The sequence below is a fragment of the Tyto alba genome, unplaced genomic scaffold (genome assembly GCF_018691265.1).
Source record: "Tyto alba isolate M040663 unplaced genomic scaffold, T.alba_DEE_v4.0 Super-Scaffold_48, whole genome shotgun sequence".
In the NCBI taxonomy this organism is placed as follows: domain Eukaryota; kingdom Metazoa; phylum Chordata; class Aves; order Strigiformes; family Tytonidae; genus Tyto; species Tyto alba.
Window position 1 is genome coordinate 10,743,192 of NW_024881324.1, and position 23,172 is coordinate 10,766,363.

At 42.7% G+C, this 23,172-nt stretch overlaps 2 protein-coding genes across 2 annotated transcripts in view; one reads left to right on the plus strand and one right to left on the minus strand.

Annotated features, from left to right (window-relative positions):
- Positions 1 to 12,005, minus strand: part of SYCP2L (synaptonemal complex protein 2 like) — a 28,956-nt gene extending 16,951 nt beyond the window's left edge. Inside the window, exons 1-16 of the mRNA XM_042806637.1 lie at positions 11,991 to 12,005; positions 11,281 to 11,346; positions 10,661 to 10,798; positions 9,157 to 9,288; positions 7,921 to 7,945; positions 6,834 to 6,919; positions 6,613 to 6,701; positions 6,477 to 6,511; positions 5,600 to 5,742; positions 5,097 to 5,149; positions 4,685 to 4,730; positions 3,787 to 3,879; positions 3,637 to 3,697; positions 3,050 to 3,198; positions 2,170 to 2,230; positions 110 to 228 (exon numbers count right to left, since the gene is read on the minus strand). Of these exons, the coding sequence (XP_042662571.1) occupies positions 110 to 228; positions 2,170 to 2,230; positions 3,050 to 3,198; positions 3,637 to 3,697; positions 3,787 to 3,879; positions 4,685 to 4,730; positions 5,097 to 5,149; positions 5,600 to 5,742; positions 6,477 to 6,511; positions 6,613 to 6,701; positions 6,834 to 6,919; positions 7,921 to 7,945; positions 9,157 to 9,288; positions 10,661 to 10,798; positions 11,281 to 11,346; positions 11,991 to 12,005 (1,311 nt within the window). The remainder of the gene's footprint in view (positions 1 to 109; positions 229 to 2,169; positions 2,231 to 3,049; positions 3,199 to 3,636; positions 3,698 to 3,786; positions 3,880 to 4,684; positions 4,731 to 5,096; positions 5,150 to 5,599; positions 5,743 to 6,476; positions 6,512 to 6,612; positions 6,702 to 6,833; positions 6,920 to 7,920; positions 7,946 to 9,156; positions 9,289 to 10,660; positions 10,799 to 11,280; positions 11,347 to 11,990) is intronic.
- Positions 12,006 to 13,079: 1,074 nt separating this feature from the next.
- On the plus strand, positions 13,080 to 17,885 carry GCM2 (glial cells missing transcription factor 2). The gene is made up of 5 exons (XM_032987741.1): positions 13,080 to 13,121; positions 14,436 to 14,688; positions 15,093 to 15,205; positions 16,691 to 16,816; positions 17,004 to 17,885. Exons 1-5 carry the CDS (start codon positions 13,080 to 13,082, stop codon positions 17,883 to 17,885), a joined length of 1,416 nt encoding a protein of 471 aa, XP_032843632.1.
- The last annotated feature ends 5,287 nt before the right edge of the window (positions 17,886 to 23,172 follow it).

Here is a 23,172-nt window from a genome sequence, read left to right on the forward strand (position 1 = left end):
ACAAACCAGTTTTCTTCAAAAGAAGGTTTTAACCACACCTATAAAAAAGCAGACTGGAGGAGGGGAAAAGGGGGCACAAGGACTGTTTCACCATACACCAAACACTTACTGCTACAGTGTCTGTTAACTGTGGGCTGTGCTGAGAGGCCAAGTCGTCTGGTGGAGTCTCCATGTTTTCAGAGTTTGAAGGATCTGTTCTGCCCTGTGGATTAGTGGACTCAGGCAACACTGAAGAAGAGCAATGGGGTGAGAATGTCCTTGCAGTAACTGAACACACACAGTTCCCTTCCATTCTTACACACGTGCATAAAAGCATAACTTTACAAACTTGTTAGGCACAAACATCTCAAGATCATGTTTAATAGAACAAGAACACCAAACATCCCCAAACTACCCAGTGCAGAACTGCAGTGCTAAATAAACAGCTTCTTGAGCCTACTCCTCCTAAGCTGCTCATACTATATGGAGATATACAAATTCATCATCTTATTGCCACTTAGACTCTTGGCTCTGGAAGACATGAAACAACCATTTGTGTCTGGCTAAAGCAACAGACCATCAGGACCCTTCTGCCATCTTCATTTCCCTGTGTTGAATCTCTACCAGCCACTGCAAAAGCTGTTTCACTACAGATGAACTACCTTCTGCCCTCTGCACTCCTTGATTGCTTCAAGCAGTAGTGCTCGCTTTGCACCTCAGTGTCTGCTTCATGGTGGATGCTGATGAAGGAGCTTCTCCCTCACCTGCACCTCCAGAATCTGGAGGATTTCAGTTCTAGCTCATTTTGGGTTGTAACTGGAAGAAAATGGGAAGGACTACTGAAGGAGTCACCATCTCAGACATCTAGAGCTGGACATAACTCTTTCAGGTATTCACCTGTAGGTATCTTAAATGCACAGCAACTAAGAGGAACATAAAAATTTGCTCTTAATATAGGCACAGGACAAATACTACCTAATATAAGGGCTCTTCAAACTTGTGATTCATTTTCTGAGATGGTGGGTGGTAGTGGTAGAAAGAGTGCTGAGAGTTTATTGTCTTGAAAGAGCTGTTTAAGCAAGTTACAGCAAGGCATAACCCCCACAAAAAATAATCACTTCAAAAACCTGAAGTACAGCCAATTTTGCAGCAATGACCTATCCCAGCCTTCAAAGAGAAAGATCACTGCACAGAAAAAAAGCCATCTCCCAAATAATTTGATACAGAAATTGAGCTGAGGAAAGATTTCCTATTTAAGACCAATTTTGATCATGCGTGTCTTGCTTTTGTGGTGAAAGCAGCTTTTTCTCAAATTATGGGTCACAGCCTTTTTGGGGATTTACAGAAGAGCTTCAGAGCAGGGTAGAGGGAAAGGAAGAAGATACTTTCTCTTCCCCTTGGTCAAGTGCCGGACTTGGAACTTCCCTTGGGTCAGGCACCCAACTGTCGCACCTGTACTTTGGGCTCTGTGTTCCCTCGACATTTATCATATTTGGAACAAAATTAAACTCAGCCCAACGACCCTGGAAAGAAACATCTTGAAGGAGATGCTCACTGGCAACGTGAAGAGTCACACCATTTGATCACAGAAAATTCGACGTGCCCATCTCAAAGAAATACAAAGCACTGGCTGTAGGCCGGTGAGGAGGAAATAAAGGTCTAGCTAAGAGCTTCTCCTACTGTAAGGCATGCAGCTGCTTTTGTACTTGGGGCACACAGAGACAACCCTGCAACATGAGGTATCTGCAGCAGCCCCCTGCACAGCACAGCCAAACCAGGGACCATGCACGGGGCAAGCAAAGAGGACAGATGACTGCATCCCACCTCACCCGGGAAAACACTACTGCGTGCTCTTCGCATGTCGGAGGTGAGCCAGCAGCTGAGATGTGCCCTGCCAGGCTGCCAGCCAGCACACAGACCCCCTCTCCATGAGCAGTTCCAGCAGCACATGGCCACGGTGCCCCGACCTTGCTCCATGGGCTAAAGGGGGCTCAGCATCCACCGCAAGCACCAGTTTCCAAGCTCACAAGAGATGAACAATAGAAGATGAAGCTTGGAGGCTGTGGGGGTTTTTTGTTGTTGTTGTTAATGTGGTTGACTGCAAGCTGTGAACCACAAGTGAAGATACTGATTTTAAAACCAAATAATTCATATTTCATGAAATAAAATAGTGATTTTTCAAAAAATCACCTGCTTCATGCCTCTCGTCTTGCTTCCCAGCACAGAGAGACTCCTCTTCAGCCATATTTATCTGTTGGTGTGAATTAATCTCATGTGAAAATGACCTTAAAAAAAGTAGAGTCTGTATCTAGTAAAGTCATCTACTTAACAAAACTAAGAGTTGTCAATCACCAGCAACAAATCATTGGATGCTAAATGAGTTGACCATTTGAAAAGGTCTTGGCTCCTGCAAAGACAAATGGCAGCCACTGATACTATGGCTATTTACTGTCACTTAGTATTTTCTGCAAATGCCATAGTCTATGGATGAATCACAAGTATAAAAAAAAATTAACCGTATTAACATTTACCCAAAAAAAAAAGTATCACACACATCTCCCCTGTTCTTCCATTAGCTTATAAAAAACAGTTTTAAAAGTACTCTACTTTTAATTTAGAATATTATCTACAAAGTCAATCTAAAATTTGTGTTATGCAGCATCCCTTTTCTCTTGTCCAGGTTCTTGTATCACAACTCGCTCATCCTGTGCAATGTAACACTTTGAGCTGATGCAAAAGCATGTTTGTACTTCAAGTGACACAATTAAATACCATAGGCTTTGTTTCCTAATTCATAAACTCAGCAAAATTAATAACACACTGAACTGATTAACAAACCAGTCTAACCTTACAGCTTCTAAACCATAAATTTAAGTCCCTTGAAACTTCTTTCCTAAAGGTTCTAATCTATCTTTCAGGCCAAAGCTAAGAACATCTATACAAAGAGTCACAAATCAGTGAGGGGAAGACTGATATATAAAAACAGGCATAAAAAAACCCACTGAATGTTTTTGCCCAGCGTATATTAAGTATAGTTTAGAAAGGCAAAACACTCATACTAAGAGCTTACCATCATTTTTTCATCTCCCAGGACTTTTCTAAGTATACTTAAGATTTCAAACTCAGCACTGAAAGATATTTTGATTTTTGTTGCTTCTGTTTCATTAAAAGTAGCAGGAATCTTCATATAAATTTTAACAACTTTTTCTCCATCATTCTCTGTGTAAAAAAAAAAAAAAAAAAAGTAGTTAGATCTGGTTTAGACCAAGACATTCAGCCTATCATCCCAAAAATATCTGAATAAGTGTTTGGGACTTTTAAAAACAGTTTCTTTAACCTGTTGCCTGTGCATTTCCAATTACTCTGTTCATCCATTTCTTTCTTATTGGATCTAGATGATTATGGTATGCCCTGGGACATCTACAAACTGACCCCTCAACATGCCATGCTTGGGTAGGGAGGGTAGGTTTTTGTGCTAAATGAGCCAACAGACAGTCCAACAAGCAGAGCTGCTGCAAGGTGACCAACGGGCACAGCAGGGAGGGAGGAGGAGATGACACAGGAGCTCCCTTTGGTGATGGTGAGATTTTAGGTTGGCTGCATGTGTCTTGTGGGTCCACAGCCAAACAGAAAACAATGCTGGCAGGAAAATCTTACCCTTCAGGCTGTAACCTCTGACTGCTTCTTTCGACAGCCTCACAGACTCCCAAAGAGCACCCTTTGAAAACCAAAGCCACCACATCAGAAGGGCTGAGCAAGCTCCCGCTGCATTACGCTAGCCCAAGGCTACCTGGGCTTTGCTCTTACCTCTTTACTGTCCACATAGAATGTCACACTCTGGCTGCCAGTGTTGAAGTCAATCCAGAACCCTTCCAGCTTCTCATCCAATGGCTTCTTCACCTGGGGAAGCACAACAGCAGCGCTGACATTCCCAGGAAAACCCCACAACTGCTGTATCATTCTCAGTTTTCTTTAACAAGACAAAATTGGAAAGTGTTGCCTTACATATGAGTATACACATATGCATATCTCTCAGAAATAAAAGTTGGGATCAACCTGTGAGTTACCAGCCTGCTGGTCACCCAACAACACCCACGAAGTCAGAGGTGGCTCTACATCAGCCAAGGAAAAGGCAATATGCCGGTTCTCACATGTTTGTGGCAGGAAAGTCCACAAAAGTTTTCTGTGTTTCTGAGCACTTGAAATAAGCAGAAGCAGGGGAACCAGCTTCTATCAGCGTGGCTTTGATTTGATACAACTGTCAGGAATGGTGCCACAAATACATTTACTTAAAGACCAGTAAAAAAACCTGCAGGATCCATGACTGAGACTATGACCTTTCCTACACGGGCACCAGACTAATCTTGTTTTCTGGCAGTCTGGGGGCAGCTCTGCCGGAGGAATCAGAGTTGCTCTCTCCTCCTGTTTCTTTTTAGAGATCTCTCTTCTGTCATCACCATGAAGACAAGTACTGCCTCTATCATTTGGCTGATATAAAAGCAAAGTCAGCAGCAGTAAGTTGGGAGCTAAGTGTCAAACAAGCAAACTTTCCAACTAGAATAGGAGGTTACACTATACACTCTAGAAAATTAAGCTGTTTAATGGAAAATAGGGAGAAAAAAAACCACAGACATATACCACAGAAAGTAACATTTTAGCAGCAGTAACACTGTAGGGAAGATGTCACAGCATTAAGGACTATTACCTCATTCATGTCAGCAAAAGCAGATATGCAAGGAAACGAATAGACTCTGGAAGAAAAGCAAACTTCACATGATTCATAAAGTCAGACTCTGATGTTGAATGTAAGAAAAGTCCTTAAGATTGGTTATTAATCTTATTGTTCAAAAAAGAATAAATTCCTAGAAGTAAATTAAGCTTGGAGAAGCTTAGAGAATACAGTATTTCAGTAGCGATGCATCATCTTAATAGATTTTACTGTCAAAAGAACCACCATTAAAATGAATAAAATATCTTTAAGAAGAACATAATTATTCACATGTGGTGCAATTCCTTTTTTTTTTTTTTTTAAATATAACTCAAGTCAATTTACAATCCTAGTTTTTCCCCTCTGTGGTAATGACAGCACCAGTTTATTCTTTTGGTTCACAGCTTACCTCTTTCCATTTCCAAGCCTTTCATTTAGCCGGTTAAGAAATTTTCTGCAGTCCTTCAAGACAAATGACATCTTGTTAAAATCAGGCTACATTTCCCTTGCAAAAGAGTTGTTTTATTGGGCTGTGTAACCTCTACTCCCAGTTATAAGCTTTTAACTAGTCAGTGTGATGCCAAAGGCTGGGGAAGAAACACTCAAGTTGCTACAAACAGTTAGACTCAACTTATGACCAGCAAGCCTCCAAAAAGAAACCACAAAAGTTAATTTATTTATGCTTTTGAAGTAAAATACCTTAGAAATAAGAGCTATTTTAACAATATGCCATTTTGTATTTGCCAGATTAAAAAATAAAAGAACCCCCATCATCAACAAATAACTGACTTCGCATATTTATAAAATCAGTTTTGTAGGAACTTCTTACAAGGACATCCTGACTGAACTCAACCAAAACTAGCCCCTATACAGACTTGTCAAGTATGTTGTTTTCAAAATAAGGGCCCTCACCGTCTCAAATTCTCTATCCTTGATCTCTTTGAAAGCTTCAGCAAGATAGTCATCTTCAAACCAGCTGTGAACAAAGTCATCCCTCCATTTTTTTGTCATTAACCTACAAAGTGCTTCTGAAATGGCAACCTGAAGGTCATAATCTACATGGTAAACATAAGCACAGGATAAATATCACTCCCCAGAATAACAGAGGGCTATAGCATTACTACTCTTGCACTTATATACTACACGGCCATATTCACCAGCTAGCTTGCATGAGCTCCAGGCATCCCCGGCTCAGCAAGGTCGGGGTGCGGAGCATCACTAACCAGGGCACATGTGGTCATCAGGAGATGTTCTTTGGGATCAGGGAGGGGACACGAGCAAAGCCTCATCACTAACTACAGCTAAGTTACATTTCACATACCACCATAAAGCCCTTAGAAAGTGTTATTGACAGGAGAAAACAAAAAAGATTTCACTCAGGAGGCTATAAACCTTATTAACTGAAGTTTGTCCATATCATGGCATGGTTAAAGTTTATCTTCTAAAGACTAATCAGCATATTTTATAGCCAGCATATTTTATAAACACATAAAGCTGATCTAATTACCTCTAATAAACACAGAAAGCTGATCTAATTACCTTTCTACATACATCAGTTTTGCTTTTCATATTAGTTAATACAAACTACAAAAACTAACCAGAAAGAACTAATGTATTGTTGTATCTAGGATTTATTTCATTAACATTTTCTTAAAGTACAATCTGCTTTCCCTCCCTGGAAATCAACTCTCGAAAAGGAAATCATTTCAATTGTAATTCATCTATAAAAAGCACGCAGATGAAGTAAAGCCAAAGAACCCCAACTTCATAACTACTAAATACTTCTTACCGCCAGCCTCCAGTATAGTTTTTGCAAGGCATTTCCTGAAAAAAAACATAATGCAACAAGTTAAGGTGGGAATAACTAACTCTTGTTGCAGAGAAGACCATGGTTAGCTACAGAAGCTGGAAGCAAAGCCACTTACGTGAGTGAGCACATCTCCTCAGACAGGGGGAATTTCTTTCTCTCCTCCCGTGGGACACTGTCAAGTATAGAGTTGAGGGTCCTCATAGCCTTCCCCCCCACAGAAGAAAGGGCAGAGACACAAGGGAAATAATTCAGTAACATTTTTCACATTTTGTATCTAATTACACACATTTGTGTGCGTATGTATCTATAATTTTCTTCTTCTGGTAGGAGTCTTACCTCCTGCCGCAGAGCAAAGCAAGCATTTGCTTCTGTCACTAGATGCCCTAGTTCAGGTAAAAATAGATTCACCATCTCTTTCTTCCCTAGAAAAATTGTTTGAAATGTTACAGCTAACAATGAGCTGGTCTCCACATAAAAGATAGTTGAAGCAACTACAGTTTGTTGTGTTGAAGGAGGAAAAGTATTCCAGCTGTGGATTCATTTTAAAACAAAGCTTCCAACCATCTATTCCTACAGAGAAAAGGAAACTGGTAACTGCTATGTGAAAAAAAAAAAAAAAGCTCCAGATACTTTAACTGCTGACCTGGGTAACCATTTAAATAGGTGCAGAAAGGAAAAGCTACTTACTATCAACAAGAGATAAATCCATAACATACAGATTTTGTCAAAGTCACAGCAAACCACTAGATTATTAATGAGAAGATGCTCATGCCTGCTCTGCTCCCACTAGAACAAGCTACACGGATGAATAAACTCGAGTTACCCAGCCCACAAGGTAACATTTCATTTCTACGCAACTCATGAGCCTGGATGCAGGGGCACACGGACACTTGCTCTTTCTGACAGCACCAGCTCCCCGGCCTTAATGGGAAGCCAGTTGCAGCCACCAACAAAATCTCACTGAGACAGACATCCCTCTGACTAGTTAGGATGGCTGAAGAAGATATGTTATTCTGCAAAGGTGGCTGCCTTCTGCAAGGGAATAACATCTGAAGCCACTAGGAATAGATGTGCAAGAGCAGACATTCTAGCCTCGAGTCCTGTCAGAAGCAGCACTTACTCTGACCGAGTTAAATACTTCATGTTGACCATTTAGACAAGATACCACAGCTAGATTTTTTTTTTTTACCCCCAACATATTCAAAACAAGCAGAGAAAGTAAAAGGTTTTGTGCTTCAATGTTAACTTTCATGAACGTTTACTGGAGAGAAATCAGCAGTAGGATTTAAAGAAAACATTGGGGGGTAGGGTTAGGGAGTAGAGGGTAGAAGAGAAAAGGGATGGAGTTCAAACAGAGTTAAGAAATACTCTCCTGAGACCAAGATTCAGGATATCAAGTAATGGAACAAAAAACAATACTGACCTTCGTCACTACACTTGCAAATCACCTGATAGAAAAAGTAAAAGAAGCCTTCGTTAACACACCACAACCTAAAAACAGGAGCACTCAAAGTCCTGAGGTGTTTGTGCCCCCACCATCACAACTTTCAGAGACTAGATGATGTAAAACACCAGTGCACCCACATCAGGAAAAGCTAGGCCACTCGATACAGGCATGTCACACATGGTCACCCCGATTGTACAGGCTGGCATCACGCAGGGAGGGTAAAAGGAGAGAAGTACCCACTTCCCCCGGGGATTTCAGCAGCACTCCGTGCCCTCAGGCTCCCTGGAAAACCCACATCGTGGCATCGCTTCGTTATTTTTATTACGCATGTGGGTCTTTGTAAAAAACACATTTTATGTTTACACACGACAGTACTAGAAATCATAGCATATGATATCTGAAGAGCACTGAAGTCCCTTGAGGAAAATTAACCACCCACAACACAAATAAAGCAGCGCTTCATCCTCCACAGTGAAAGCATACAGAAGAAATGGACCAGGAAGACAAAGAAATCAAATTCTGTCAAATCATTTCTAGAGTATTTCATATCATTTCAATGTGCTTAATAGAGAAAGAAATTTTTATTTCACTCAAATATCTTTTATCAAGTCTCCTAACAAGTCAGAAGTTCTGCTGCACAAAGTGACACAGTCCCAGGAAGCTGCAGACAAGACTGGGGGAACAGCTTGGGGAAAGAGGCTAAAAGCATTCTTCCTACTGCAAATTTACATCACCAGCCCTCCAATGCCTTCTAAATTACGCATATTTAAAATAGGAACCTAACAAATTGTAAGCATCTCAGATTATTCTTTAAAAATAAATCAGCCCTTTCAAACACCACAGGAACAAATCGCAAGGACCACCTTGGCAAACACATTTGCCTATGAAGTGCAGTTCAGTGCTGGTAACTCCTGTTTTTAAGAGAGCTTCAGCACAAAAGCTTTTATTTACAATATGCATCAGAACTTCTTGCACATTTTACTGCAAAAACAAACATTTAGCTTCATGTTAGAAAACGAGAAAAGCTGCAGCTCTGTGCAGCCCTGCAGCAGGTTCTCCCAGGTGTGTCAAACCTCAGCCTAACGCCAGCCCATAGCTGCATCCCAGGTTCAGTCCTAGGGCACAAGGTCTGTGTAACTATTTATTTTTTAACAGAAAACTGTGAACAATGGCTTTCTTAGCCAGTAAAGGCTCCTTAATGCACATACATACCAATGCAGTGTCAAAGAAGTCTTCAAGAAGCAACACCAAATATTTATTCTCCTTTGTGTTGATGAGGATCACAAATGCTCTTGTTCTTTCAAACCATGATACCAAGTAAAAATTAAAAAAATCAGTTAAAACCTGGGAAGAAGAGTTAATAATCCTTAAACTAGATATATCTGCAGGAAACCTTACGCATAGAGGGAGGGTTTTTTGAACTTCAGAGTCATGTACTGTGTCAAAAACGACACAGCACTTAGGTGCTCAGATTTTGCTAGGACAGGTGCCACCCTCACACCCACTCATCAGCAGGACTTATCCCTCCCACTTCCCTCCTTTCTCATCTTTAGGCACCCACTCGTGATGCTCAGTACCTCCTGGACACAATGCACACTGCTAGCAGCACTGCAACTCCTATGGACATTTCCAGAGGACATCAATTCACAATGAAATAATGCTTTAAAAATTCATCAAGCTTTTTCAAAGCCATTATTTTAATACTTTGTGTTTTGAAACATATTGCATAGCATCACACACCTACAGCCAACTAGAAATCCATGCTTCACTGAGGGTACAGAGCTCAGATTGGTTACATTTTATTACTACCCTCTCCACACAGGAATTTTGCACAATTCTATCCCTGATAAGCATGATCTCAAGACAGGATTACAAAATTTTGGACCAAGGACCCCTCCGTATAACTCTGCTAACAGACAGCAAGCGTTAGCTGTTCCCTCCGAGCTATCCTAGATCTACATATTACTCATCATCAGCACAAGGGCATTTCTGCTACTACAAGTATTACCAGCTGAAATCTGAATGTTTCCATTGTGCCAGAAGATAAAATACACTTGCAGATTAAATGCATCTGGTTTACTATGTACCTAAAAAGGGACCTTCATCAAGAGCATGTCAGCTTTTAAAATTATAAAAGCACAAACTGCTCACCAGTTCTACTACTAAAGTTGTATTTTGCTGGAGCATTTAAAACGCATCTAGAAATTCTATATTATTTCATAAATGGCACTCATCAAAACTCATCCTCTCCTTCCTTTGTCAGCTAAAAAAAAACCCACAAACCCATTAAGTTGGGTAATAAGCGAAGCCATGATATTAGCTGTTGTACTGAAAGTAATGGAACAAAAGTAAGCATTTTTTCCCCACTCAGTTCATGCAACATGTTAAAAAAAAATATATTTATTTATGTCCAACAAGCCATCCTCTAGGTCACCCTTCCTTGGAATTCTTCTCCTGATGCAAGCAACCTTAAATGATATTAGTAACTTATATACAGTATTCTACTCATCTTTTCTCCCAGTCCTTGCTCAATAAACAAACTTGTCCCTTCTTGAAGATCAGATTTACAGTAGAGTTGAATACACCTCAGCAGCAGCGAAACATTCTGGAATTCATTCTTGTCCAGCTCCTACAGAAATACAGAGTGCTGTGCTTTATTAGCCTGATACCCACAGAGCTGGGCCTTAAAATGGTTCAGATTATTTATGGTACTCACCTTTCTCAGTGATTTGTCTAGCTGCTTGAGGAGAGATTTGCTGTATTTCTGAGGAGGCTCTATTTCTCTCTCCTGAAGCAATTCACTTATTTTCTGAAATCCTTTCCCCTTAAAAGCACCCATGAGAAGCGATTCAAGCTGCAGAGGGAAGGGAAGCAAACAACTAGCAATTAAAATAAGTGGGCATTTAAATCATTGCAGCACTGATTATGAGAAAATACTTGTGATGCTATTTTAAAAGTTACAGGCTTTTTATTTGTTTTTACTCCATTTGTTTCTTTACTTTAATTTTACTGTTACATCTTAAGGTGAAACGTCAGTCTTAGTCTCCAAAAGAGGCAGAACCTTCAAAACTTGGTAATCCTAAAGGATACTGAATAAGGAAATAAGCAACTCCTTTAATACACTCAGTTTGTAATTCTTACCATGTCCCATAAGCATTACAATTGTTTCTTCCTACTTAATAAAGAAAAGATTAAGGGATCTCCCAGCACTTTTCACATTACATTAAGTTACTAAAAATTCTGGGTTGTGCCATGTCCATTTAAGAATGCGCTTTTAAATATATATATTTATTTATTTTTAAGATAAAGCTAAGAATGCTTTTAAAGGATATTTACATAGTTTTCTGCTCTGGCTGCCATGTTGCCATTCACCTCCCTATTCCGTTTTTCACTTTTTTCTTCCTTCGGAAAGAAAAGGGAGACAGAAACACAGGGGTGAAAACAAAACAGAACAAAGCAAAAAAAAAAAAAAAAAAAAAACAAACCCACAACGCATTTTTTTCTGCCCCAGAACTGAAGAGCGCTTTCTCACACTCTCTCTCCCCGAAAGTAGGGTTGCTTTCCTTACTTCCTCAGGGAAGTCCCAAACTCACCCCACGCTACCAAACTAGAGGTTTAAGAAGCCGTAGCGGAGCCCCACGGGTGGTCCCCCCTCCGTGGGAACCGGTTCCCCGCCCCCCCGCAGCCTGGCTGCCGGTTCCCCGCGTGGGGAGCGGCACTTACCTGAGCCACGGAGCGGGATTTGGGGAGGGGGGACACGCCACGCCGGGTTACAGCTCCGCGGTTTGGGGGGGGGATGGGGTGTTAAAGCCACTTTCCCCCCGGTTCCCCACGGCCACTAACGACTCCACCCGCGTTGGAGGCGAAGGGGAGCTGTTCACCCACGCTTCCCACGGCCCCGAGAGCTCTCCTTTCACTCAGCGAGGCTCTGGGGACTCTGTGTGTGTGTGTGGTAAAAAAAAAAAAAAAAAAAAAAAAAAAAATCAACTTCGCACTCGCGCTAAAAAGCCGCAGCTGGGTGGGGGCTCTGCCCGGCCCCTCCGCACCCAGGTGATGGTCATTGACACCTGTGGGGGCACGAAAGAGGAGCCCAACCCCCCCGGGGGGGTGCGTGGGGTCGGTCACAGCCGGCGTTTTCTGCGACAGGCTGGTTTTTAATTTGCGCAGCTAAAGGTAAAGTTCAGTAGCTTTTGAGAGGGGATGGAAGCAGCTGAGGAGATCCTTCAGCACAGGTGGGATCGTTTAAAGGATTATTAGAAGCATTAGGCGTTCAACGTTTCAGCCTTTATAATATTAAGGATAGTTTAATTCTTTTTCTTTCTGTTTCTGAAAGCTAAAAGCAAAATTATTTTTGTCCGTCGTCGTCCCCGCCCCCCCCCCCAAAAAAAAAGTGCCCAATTGGCTAATTTTTTGCCTAAAAGAAGAAGGTAAAAAACCGCTACCTGTAACTTTCTAATAAATTAAAAAGTGCTGCTCAGTAAGGTGGCACTGACTCTGCTTTGGCGTTTTAAATTTGAGTTACAGAGCACAGCGTGAAGGGAGAACACGCTTAATAGCGCTTAATTCGTTGACACCTAAACCTAAAGGGCAGGTGTACGAGTGCAATTAAGGAAAAGCGGGTTATTTGTACCGTGCCTTTGACTCCAACACCCCCACAAAAAAAAAAAAAAAAAAAAAAAAAAAAAGAGCTTTTCAAGCTGCAGGCAACTCCGAGCCACACTCAAAATCCCCCCTGAGGGGTATCCCGAGGGGGCAGGGATGCTCCCAGAGATAGGTTTCCCCCCACCCCGGTCCGAGGCTGCTCCTGCCGGGTTAGACTTCCAGACCCTGCCTTCAATTTGCAGCCCCCGGTGCTAGGAGGGGGTGGATTCGAGCAAGACCCCCTTGGCTGCCCCCCCCCCCCCATCTCCAGATAACGGCAGGGGAGCCCGCCTGGGGGGCGGAGGGGGAGCAGAGCCCACCCGCCCGGTGAGTGAGGGTGTTTGTGTGTGTGAAGAGAAGGGAAGGGGACACCCGACAGACACACGCTGCTGCCCCGCCTGTGGGGCCGGCCGGGAGCTCCCCCCCCCCCCCCCATGGGGACGCCCCGACAGAATAAAAAAGCGGGAGTCGCCTCCCGCCATCACCCCCCCGCCATGAAGCTCACCTGGGACATCAACGACCCGAAGCTGCCGCAGGTACCGGGGAGGGGGGGGGGAAGCGGTAAAAAAAAAAAAAAAAAAAAATCCCCGGCCGGCTATAACTCGAGGCCAGGTGGGGGTTTGCCAGGGGCAAAAGCTTCTCTCGGAGCAAAGCTTTTGCTTTATGGCTGCTTGACTTCTCCCGCACCTTTTCACATGGAATGACAGGGGTCTGGGTGGGCTGCAGCAGCCCTTACAAAATGAATTGTAATATAAAACTTGTCTTAAAAATATGGATTTGATACACAGCTTTAGCCAGCTGCGTATGAACTCCTAAAACAGCCTTTCGCTCCACTGTCTGGCCAGTTTCCTTCTCCCTTGTTTCCCATTTAAAGAAATGTTGAAAATAAGCTTCGATTGTTTATTTTCTGCTACTATAATCAAGTTATCTAAATATTTCATTGGTTTGTTGATGTGACATTTTATTGTCCACTTTTTTCTAGCTGTCTGCTCCAAATGCATTTTAAATTCACAACTTTTTCCATCTTGGAATTTATTTAACTTTACAGAGCCTGTGCAATTACAGAATGGTTTAATGCTGTAAATGCTGGTAGTTTACCTGCATTCACTGGGATTTGCTCACACACGGTCCATACATATGTTAAATGAGGTACTGCAGGAATTTGCACTGTAAATGTTTAGAGTTCAAATTCCTAGTTGTTCTTTCATTGTTTTGGTAATTATATTTTGGTAAGGAACTCCAGAAAGCCAGTGAAATCCTAAATTGAAATGTTCTTTCTCTGAACCGCTATGCATATAGTGGAAGTATATTTGCAATGGCAAGTTTTTTTATTTCTACTTTTTGGCAGAAGCTTTACTCAACTCATTTGAGATGCGCTTTAAGAATTCATTCCTTAGCTATAAGTTCTAGTGTCCAGCCTGTGGGTGCATGGTCCCACAAGGAGGAGAACTTCAGAGCGTTCGTGAGCCAGGGAGGCATCTGTCCTGCCTGGACACATCAGCGTTAGAGCAGTCAGTAAGTTCTGGTAACAAGGATGATCTCTTCTGACCGGGTAACCTCACTGCAGAGAGGCACCTAAAACAACAGACCATGTTATTACTGATCGTGATGTAAAAGAGGAAAGGATCCTGACTTTCATTTGAGGCATGGAAGCTCAGACTGCCTTTCCCCTTTATAGGGCGTTTTTGAACGAGCTATTCTTTCAGTATTTCTTTTTCTGCTGCTTGGGCAGTCCTAGAAAAAGCCCTTTCCCCCCCCCCCGTTTTGTAACATCGGGTTGCAATACCCTGCTGATACTCTCTTGCTCTCCTCCTTGCTGCCCTCCCCACCCCATGCCTGCCCTGATGCAGGAGCCCAAGCACTTCGACGCCTTCCAGGAATGGCCCGACGGCTACGTGCGGCTCATCTACTCCAGCGAGGAGAAGAACGCGCAGAGGCACCTCAGCGGCTGGGCCATGCGCAACACCAACAACCACAACTGCCAGATCCTCAAGAAGTCCTGCCTGGGGGTGGTGGTGTGCGCCGGGGGCTGCGCGCTGCCCGGCGGAGCCCGGCTGCAGCTTCGCCCCGCCATATGCGACAAGGCTCGGCAGAAGCAGCAAAGTGAGAGGCACCCGGGGAGGGCTGGGACCCCCGAGCGACCCCGCTTCTTTCAGCTGGGCTCCGCTCCTAAACTCGGATCGCCCTTACTTGCTTGCAGGCCAAGGCGTGATTGCAAAGACTGCGGTGAACGCATTTCTTTCCAAATTTCATCCATGTCTGGCTGTAAATGCTTAAGGGAAAATGGATCTAAAATCCTTTAACTCATTACCATTGATAAAGTATGCAGCTCTAGTTCATACCGTTCAGTTATGCTTGGTGGTCCATGTCACGTTTCCTCAAACATAATTATTTTAACCTGAATTTCAGTGAAGGCTGATCATATTGCCCTTGAGCTCTGTTTACCCTCAGACAACATCCTCATCTTTAACCAGTGTCTTCAGTAGTTTCTTTATCTCTGTTTGCAGAGAAAGCCTGCCCAAACTGTAACTCAGCCCTTGAGCTGATTCCTTGCCGAGGACACAGTGGCTATCCAGTCACTAACTTCTGGAGGCTCGATGGCAAAGCGATATTTTTCCAGGTAAAAGGCAGGCATACATATGTGCACACGCTTATATAAATTATATAATCTATATAGAGTTATTTCTCCCTCCCCCACCTTTTTTTTTTTTTTTTTTTTTTTTTTTTTTTCCCTTTTCTGTGTATAACACGGAGCACAGTGGAGTTCTGGCCCATGACTGAATTCCTCTGCAGTACAAACATGGTGAAAACAAAAAAAATCAATAACATTTGGCCGTCTTTTTAAAAGCAGTACTTATGAGTTAACTGTATTCAATTTTAACTATAACATTATGATTGATGTCTAAAATTCTCCTGTTTACAGTACGCAAATCTGAACAAAAATGTTGTCCTGCACCCTGGCATGTCTGACAATGGAATCTCAACAAGGACTTAATATTTATTTCCTGTTAAATAAATAAATGAGGGAAGAAAAGTCTTAAATTGCACAAGTTGAAATGTGAAAATTCTGCTTCCTGTGAAAATAATCTTTGAATTTTAAGAGGATTTTAAAACTTGCCAGAAAAAAGGGAAATTTAGAAAGCTGAAACTTGAAATTTCATCTTACTTTTTTTTTTTTTATCAAGATTAGGACAAAAACTTCACAAAAAGCTTCTGTTCTATGAGATTACATTATCTGCTGGATGATTTTACTTTTTTCCCCTGACACACTGCAGTGAATTCTGTTCTCCAGTCAGTGAATGGAAACAAATTGGTCACATTCCTAAATTTTCACCTTTATTATATTGTGTTACAAACATGTAAGAACTGAAATTTTTTACCATCAAAATAGTTGATAAATCCTTGCTTAGAAGTTAATTTACATTTGAGAAAGAACAGCATTTTATAAGCAGTCTTAAGTTTCCTACTTTGTATTAGGGACTACGTGTATGTCCACTGAGGGGAATGTAATGGGTGAGGATATGGAGAATATATTGTTTCATCATATATCAGTGTAGTTTTGGAAGCATATATCTGCACATCTACAGATATTTCAATAGCAAAGCATCTTTGGATGGCTTTCCAGGGATATATTCTTCAGTCCTATTCAAGAAGGTGCTTATTGTTTTTAGAGTACAGAATATTTGTCGTCTGGTGGCATTAAACCACTTTAAAGCCTATTTATACAGTTTTAGCAGTGGCTGTTTATAAAGCATAACTGAAATTCTGGACTGCAGAAAACCAACCAAACTAAATTTATAATTTTTTTCTTCCCTTGGTTCTGATTGGCTACTTCTGGATTTCACAAATATAAATAACACCTTTTCTCCTTCATTAGCTTTGCAGTACTCACTGGCTTCTCCTTCACATTATCCTTCTATCTACCTGCAATTTGGGATTTTATTATTTTTACATTTAATCCCTCCTTGTTGTTTAGTTTATCCTTCCTGTTTTCCTGTGCCAAACCACAGACTATGTTGTGGCTACCTCTCGTTGTACTTACTGGATTTTCTCTTCTCTTACACCCTTCAAGTTCACATCTAATTTTTTGTTAATCCTAATTTAGGCTAAAGGAGTCCATGACCACCCCAGGCCAGAGAGTAAATTGGAGGCAGAGGCAAGACGGAGTGCAATTAAGAAGCAAATGTCCACTTCTCACCATTCCCAGAAAAAGAGACCTCTAAACTCAGAGGTAAGTCAAAGTCATTAGTCAATTAAAAAGGTGTCATAAGCATGTACTGGGGATTCCAGGGCAAAACGAAGCTTTACACCATGCTTCATTTGGGGCTGAAATGAGCAACAGTACAAGTGTCGAGAAATATAAGTGTGTGCAGGCAGCACCGATTCCCAAATCTCAACAATCTACTTGTCCTTGTCAGGCAGGAAGGTACCACGACAGCGGTGGTTACACCAACAACCTACAGAATCTGCCCTGCATGGATGGCCCAGAAAGGGTCGGTATCATCACAGACACCAATTTTTCGATTCCAGCTCAGTCTTACCCTTCACTGCAAAACACTGATCTCTACAAAGCCCCTTACGACTCAGCCAGCTTCCAAGAGGACAAGCTATCGTCATACCCAAAGTGCTCCAATCCAAGGATCTACGTGCCCAGGCCATGCAGCTATGAGTTTGGAGTTCCTACCTTTATAAGCTCCAGCCCTTACCCGACGTTTTACAAAGATCTGGCAAGTCCTGCCATCGACGCCGACCCCCTTGGTTTGAGCGGATCTCACTACAACGCCGTGGCTGCCCACGATAAGAGTTTTGATAACCCTGGCAGACATTATGGACTGAAACCAGCTTGGGGGAAAACTGGCAGCGGAGAGCGGAGTGACTATGGACAGATGCAAACAAGCACTACCCACCCTTACTGTGGTGGGGACTACCCCTGCAGGTATGGTCCCAGTCCCTCTCCCATAGCCCCACCGTTGCAAACCGTCATCACGACCACCACCAAGGTGTCCTACCAGGCCTACAAGCCATCTGCGCTGAAATACAGCGACAACCTCTGCGATGTGAAAAATCTCCAGAGCTACACCCACGTGGCAGAAAATGTCTCGGGTGCTATCTATTCAGGGATGAAGATTCAGGAAGACTTTGGGATGATAAAGTCAGCGTTGCTCTACCAGCATGACCCGGTCCCCACAAAGTCCGAACCAGCTGAGAGCATGGAGACCTATCGGTATGGGCCACCGCTGGGGAACAGCTATGCTGAGCATGAAGGCCAGACCTTAAGGTTTGAGAGTGCTGAATACTGACTAAATGTGGCCTAAATGGCAAGTACATGCAAATGGGAAAATACATTCTCGTGCTGACCATGTGCATGCTAAACCCAGTTGTTCGGGATTTGAGGAGAGGTGAGGAAGTGGTACTTTGTGACAGCTTATCCCCCTAAAAGTGCCTTTCTGGAGCTGTGCTGAGTGAAGCATATTTTGCATACAATTTCAAATCAGCCCCGCCTAGTCTGTAAAATGGCATGAGGAGCTGAGCCCCAGACATGCCTGGGCAAAGGCGGTGTGGAGGCACAGCACCTGGAAGTCAACAGCCTCCTCTGATGGGGGAATGGTCCGCTTTTAGGCATGACTCCTGCCAGGTGCCTTAAGTTTTGAGAGAAAACACTCCATCTGTGAGAAAGAAAATGCTTACCAGGTAACGGGGGGGGAAAAAAAGATGAAGGAAGGTAGGTATAGATCATAGTCAGCTGAAAGAAATGACAGAAAATGGAGGAAATAAAAGAAATGAAAGCAAGACAATTTGCAGAGTAATTCACCTGAATGGTCCATTCAGCTGCCGTGATCCATCTGATGAATGGAAAGACCAGCTAGGTTTCTCTGAAATGAGAAATGACAAGCTTCATGTTGCTTTTTGATCCACTGCCTCAAGAGTACAGACTGTCCAGCCTTTCTGGGCAAAAAGGAAAGCCCAGGCATAGCCCCACTGCCACTGAGAACCAACCCCCTGCAACGCTCAACCTGGAGGCAAGAAGGCTGAGGTGACCCCCGCCAAGCATGCCTAGCATTGCACGGGTGTCAGGGTTACATATATCGTCCTGGAGACCATTTGCAGTGAAACTGCCTTTTGTCTAAAGGGGTCGGGCAAGCTGGTCACATCGATACTATGCCGGTATTGCTGCAGAAATTCGCTTTACTCACACATATAACTCCATCCTCTCTAAAAATGCAGCATCCCAGCTGCTTAGCAGTACAGGTCAGCGCTGAATGCACCTTCCCTGGTTGCCTTTCTGCTCTGCATCTCCATTAGATCTTTCCCCTTCCTCCAAGGGACTTCTAGACATTCTTCTCTCTGCAATCATAACTCCCAATAATAGCACTGTTCTCTCGGAAATGAAGCAGCTGACAAAACAAGGTCAGAAACCGAACTTTTCAGACGCCCTGAGCTAAAGAAAGAAAACATAAGGACTTGCATCCCCAAATTCTTAGTGAACTGAACTAATCCTCCAACAGGCCAGGAAGAAGAAGTAACAGAGGAGTACTTCTGGTTTAAAACTGGTATTTTGAAAGCTGCCTAGTACTGGCGAATGGAACCTGTACCCAAACTGTGTGCATCAAGCAAGGGAACTATGTAGGCACAGGGGATTTATCAGTTATAAAATTTCTTATTATTTTATTATTTAGTTAACAAGTATCTTTAACTTTTTGGACAATCAAATATTTTTGAAAAATCTGTTTTATGTATATTTTTGCTATGTTTTGAGTAGCAGCATGCTGCTGTATTGTTTCAATAAACATGAAATCGAAGTTAAAAACAAAGCACCATGTAAACTAACGTGAGCGTCTGGCTAGTTGTCTTCAACACATAGAACCTTGTAATGCTATTGTCAAACTGGTAAGCAAATCTTACTTGCAAATCATGGTGTACAAATACCCAAGTTTTTATAATCATTATTTCTGGTGTAGTTTATTTTCTTTGAGTTTTTATTAAAATAATGTGTGCAGTCTGATAGGTGAAATTGAGCCCCACAGGAATTTAGCTAATAGCATCCTGTTTCAGTGGTGGGTTATTAGCATTTTAAAAATTCAAGCCATGTGAAGCTGGAATTTACAAAAAGACTAAGTGAATCTATCTGCAGCATACTTACCTTGTCTTTTAGGGAATTTGCTGTATATCTCACTTAGCTTTTGTTAAACTCTTATGGCAACTCTTCTACCAGGTGTTTTAAATTACTGACAAGAACAGATTCAGCTGAGCAACATCAGTTTGATAATTAGCCCACATACTAAACTAAAAAAAAAAAAAAAAAAACAAAAAAAACACAAAAAAACCCAAACAAACAAAAAAAAAAAACAACAAAAAAAAAGTTACCACCTGGAAGGACTGATGCAAAGTTTTAAAGTTGAGGGAGATGTAACACTATGCCCATTTACAGAACTGAGATTTCCCATCTGTACTCCAAATCATATCGAGGCATTTTCCATGTAGAATAAAAATTAAGATTTACAGCCTTCTAAGTTTAAAAGAAAAAGAAACGTATTGAATGGGAAAAAGGTCAAACAAAGTGACTAGAAAATCTGGAAAGAGTCACAGCAGATGCAAAAGTCAATGAAAATTTTAAAGCTGTAAGTTGCTCTATTTTATATTGACTGTAGAGGAGTTAGACAACCATAGCTCAGGCTTCAAGTGTATTAAAACATTCAGGCAAACTGTGGGGGTTTTGTGCTGTTAATGTTACTGGTATAAAAATTGTCATTGTAGCTGTAAGCTTAAATCATTATGCTATGCTCTTAAACATAGCCTTTTAAGCAGGACTTTGTACATCTGTCAAAATGCAGCCAGTTGTGTTAAGATGCTACTTTTTGGGTGTGGACTTACTTCTAATAAACATGACAGCTGTTTAACACAGTAAAAAGCTGCAGTAGCAATTACCTCACCGCATCATCTGTAGCACTAGAACAAATAAAACCACTCTAAAGGTTATTGCAGTCTTTCTTCACTTTGCTCCCTTTCATGCATAAGTGTCTGGGACAAGATATCACTACACTACCTTTTCCAGATAAAAGATCACATGGATAAAGTCTAGTATTGTACATAGTTTTCTCTCCAAAATGTAGAAATGTAAAGGCAGCATGAGCTTCTGTAACAAAAAAACCTGAAATTGAAAGCCTCCTTGTTGGTTTCTATAGCTGCAGAATTGACTCTAAAAGCGTGTTTCTCAAGCAAAGCAGCATCCTGAAGAAAGATGTGCTTCCTTCAGTCCCTGAGTAAGCGTCCTCTCTTCCATTAATCATCCCCTTCAAGCACGGTTTCTGGTCCTGCCTTGAGCACCTGAGAGGAGCCCCTCGTCAGCCCGCATCCTGCACCGCAGCAGACATCTTCATCTAACAAATTCCACTTGTTATAGCGAAGTCACGGAGGGAGGGGGGAAAAAAGGTGCTTTCAAACCTTGGCCACCTGTGGCTCCTGCTTCATATGGACTACAAGGGCCCTACTGAGGTAAAGCACCATCTGCCCCACGCTGGGGCTGCCCTTTGTACCAGAGCAGCAGCCTCTTAATGGCAAAGTTTAAAAGCCCAAGAGTTGAATGGATGCCTCCCCGAGACAAGAGGCCGCGTGACAATGTTTTTCAACCGTGGGCCCACCGAGCGCAGCCGTGTGTCACACATCTGATGGGTGCAGCTATGCTTGGGCATCATTTTGTGGTCCCATCCCCTCCTGCTGAGAGGACAGAGCCTGTCCCGCTCCACGGCCACGTGTGTCCACCCAGTCCTGCCACAGTCCTCTGGTGAGAACCTGAGCAATTCGCTTAGCCCTTGCTCCTCTCCCGAAAGCAGGTTACCTCTAGGCTTTTCAAATAGACTAAATGCTACAAACAAGGCATGCACTAATGCACTTGGTTTCATCTTACTGAGCTGGAAATAGTTGATCTCCTCATTTTGGGGTACAGACTATCATCTTTAAAGATGGAGGCAGGCTTTCCTCCGAGCTCTGTGGGTGGAAACTAGAGCTACTCCATAGACACTGCCAACACAGCAGAGCAGAATATAATTTCTGAGACTGGGTTTTATTTTTTTTTTTGCCTGAGGGTTTTCTGGGATTTTTTTCTGAATTTTTAAGGTTTTACTTTGTGTCTTTTTGGGGGAAGCTATGTAATACAACCAAGCTACTCCCGTTCACAAAAGCAGATCAAGTTTCCTGAAAGACAGCATTTGGCAGGATGCACAATGCAGGTCTAGAGATGCATCTAGGAAAGTTCATGTCATTCCCACTTTTATCAGTAGCAGTCACATGAAGATAAAAAGGGGAAAACTGAGACATTTAATGTTGTAGTTCCTCCCCAGAGTTAAAAGTTAGTCCAGGTCTGTTAAAACCCCTCTGCCTGAGAAGTAATCAGACTGATGTATGGTGGTGTCCCATCTCTGGATCACTGCCTTCGGTGTTCTAGCTGCATGAAGTAACTGTCTGCCTGTCACTCGCAAGCAAAGAGAGGGCGAGTCAGTTACTGTTTATGTAGTGCTACGGTTGGGGCTGTGCAAAACAGAGAGTGCATTTCAACACAACACCGCCATGGGCTTGCGAGAGTCCGTAGGCAACACGAAGATCCGTGGGACGATACAGGTGTGAATAGGTATCACACAGAAACATCGCCTGTTTGGCTCAAGCTCATTCAAACAAACAGAAACTAAATGCAGTTTACACAACCCCTATTAGCTTCAACAAGCGTGCTGGCACTTGCGATGGTGTTTGGGAGAAGCCAGTTTCAGGCAGGCTGGCCTCTGGGGAAAGAGTCAACAACTTTAAGGACCACAACCAAAGAAGGTTCTTTCAACAGAAAATTAGCAGTGGGTCTGCTTGTGGTGTAAAACGAGCAGGGAAGCAGGTGCACGAGGATGTTCTTGGAGGTCCTTTTGCGAGGCTCACAAACATTGCTGCAGTTCCAGGGTCTCTTTGTTCCAGCCCGCTGCGCTTCCTTCGGTTTCCTGGTTCATAGCAAGAGCACAGCACAGCACCTCTCCCCTGTCTTTATGACAAAATGAAGTGTTAAGTGACTGGGTTGCAGCACTCGTCCTGCAACTCGGCACCATGTCGCAGTTTGGCTTAAACACCGGCGAGTTCTGTCGATAGCCTTTCCGTCTTCATGCGTGTGAAATGCTGGGGAGCGTTACAGAAAGTACCAACAACTGACAGACACAAAGTCCTGGTGACTGAATTGAGACTTCAGTGTTGCACCTGTGCAAAACTAATCCTGAAATTATTTAAACATCAGACCTCTTGCTGGTGCCAGATCTCTTATAAGTGACTATAATTAGACTAGAAATGCCCCAGAAGCAACCAAGAACAACGTGCTAGGGACTTCCCAGATAAAAGCATTAAAGCAGTGCTGTAAGTTCCTTCCCTTCCATGGTCTAATGTCCTTGGAGAAGGGATTAGAGTTTCACAAACCAGTTTTGCAGGCCACAAGCCCAGCAAGGTCCCAGGAAGCCTCACATTAGGCCCGTGGCCCTGCAGAGGAAGGTAGCCCGAGGGATAGTGGTGGAAATTGGGTGGCAACACCAGAGGAGGAGGAGGAGGAGGAGGAGGAAGCCCGTC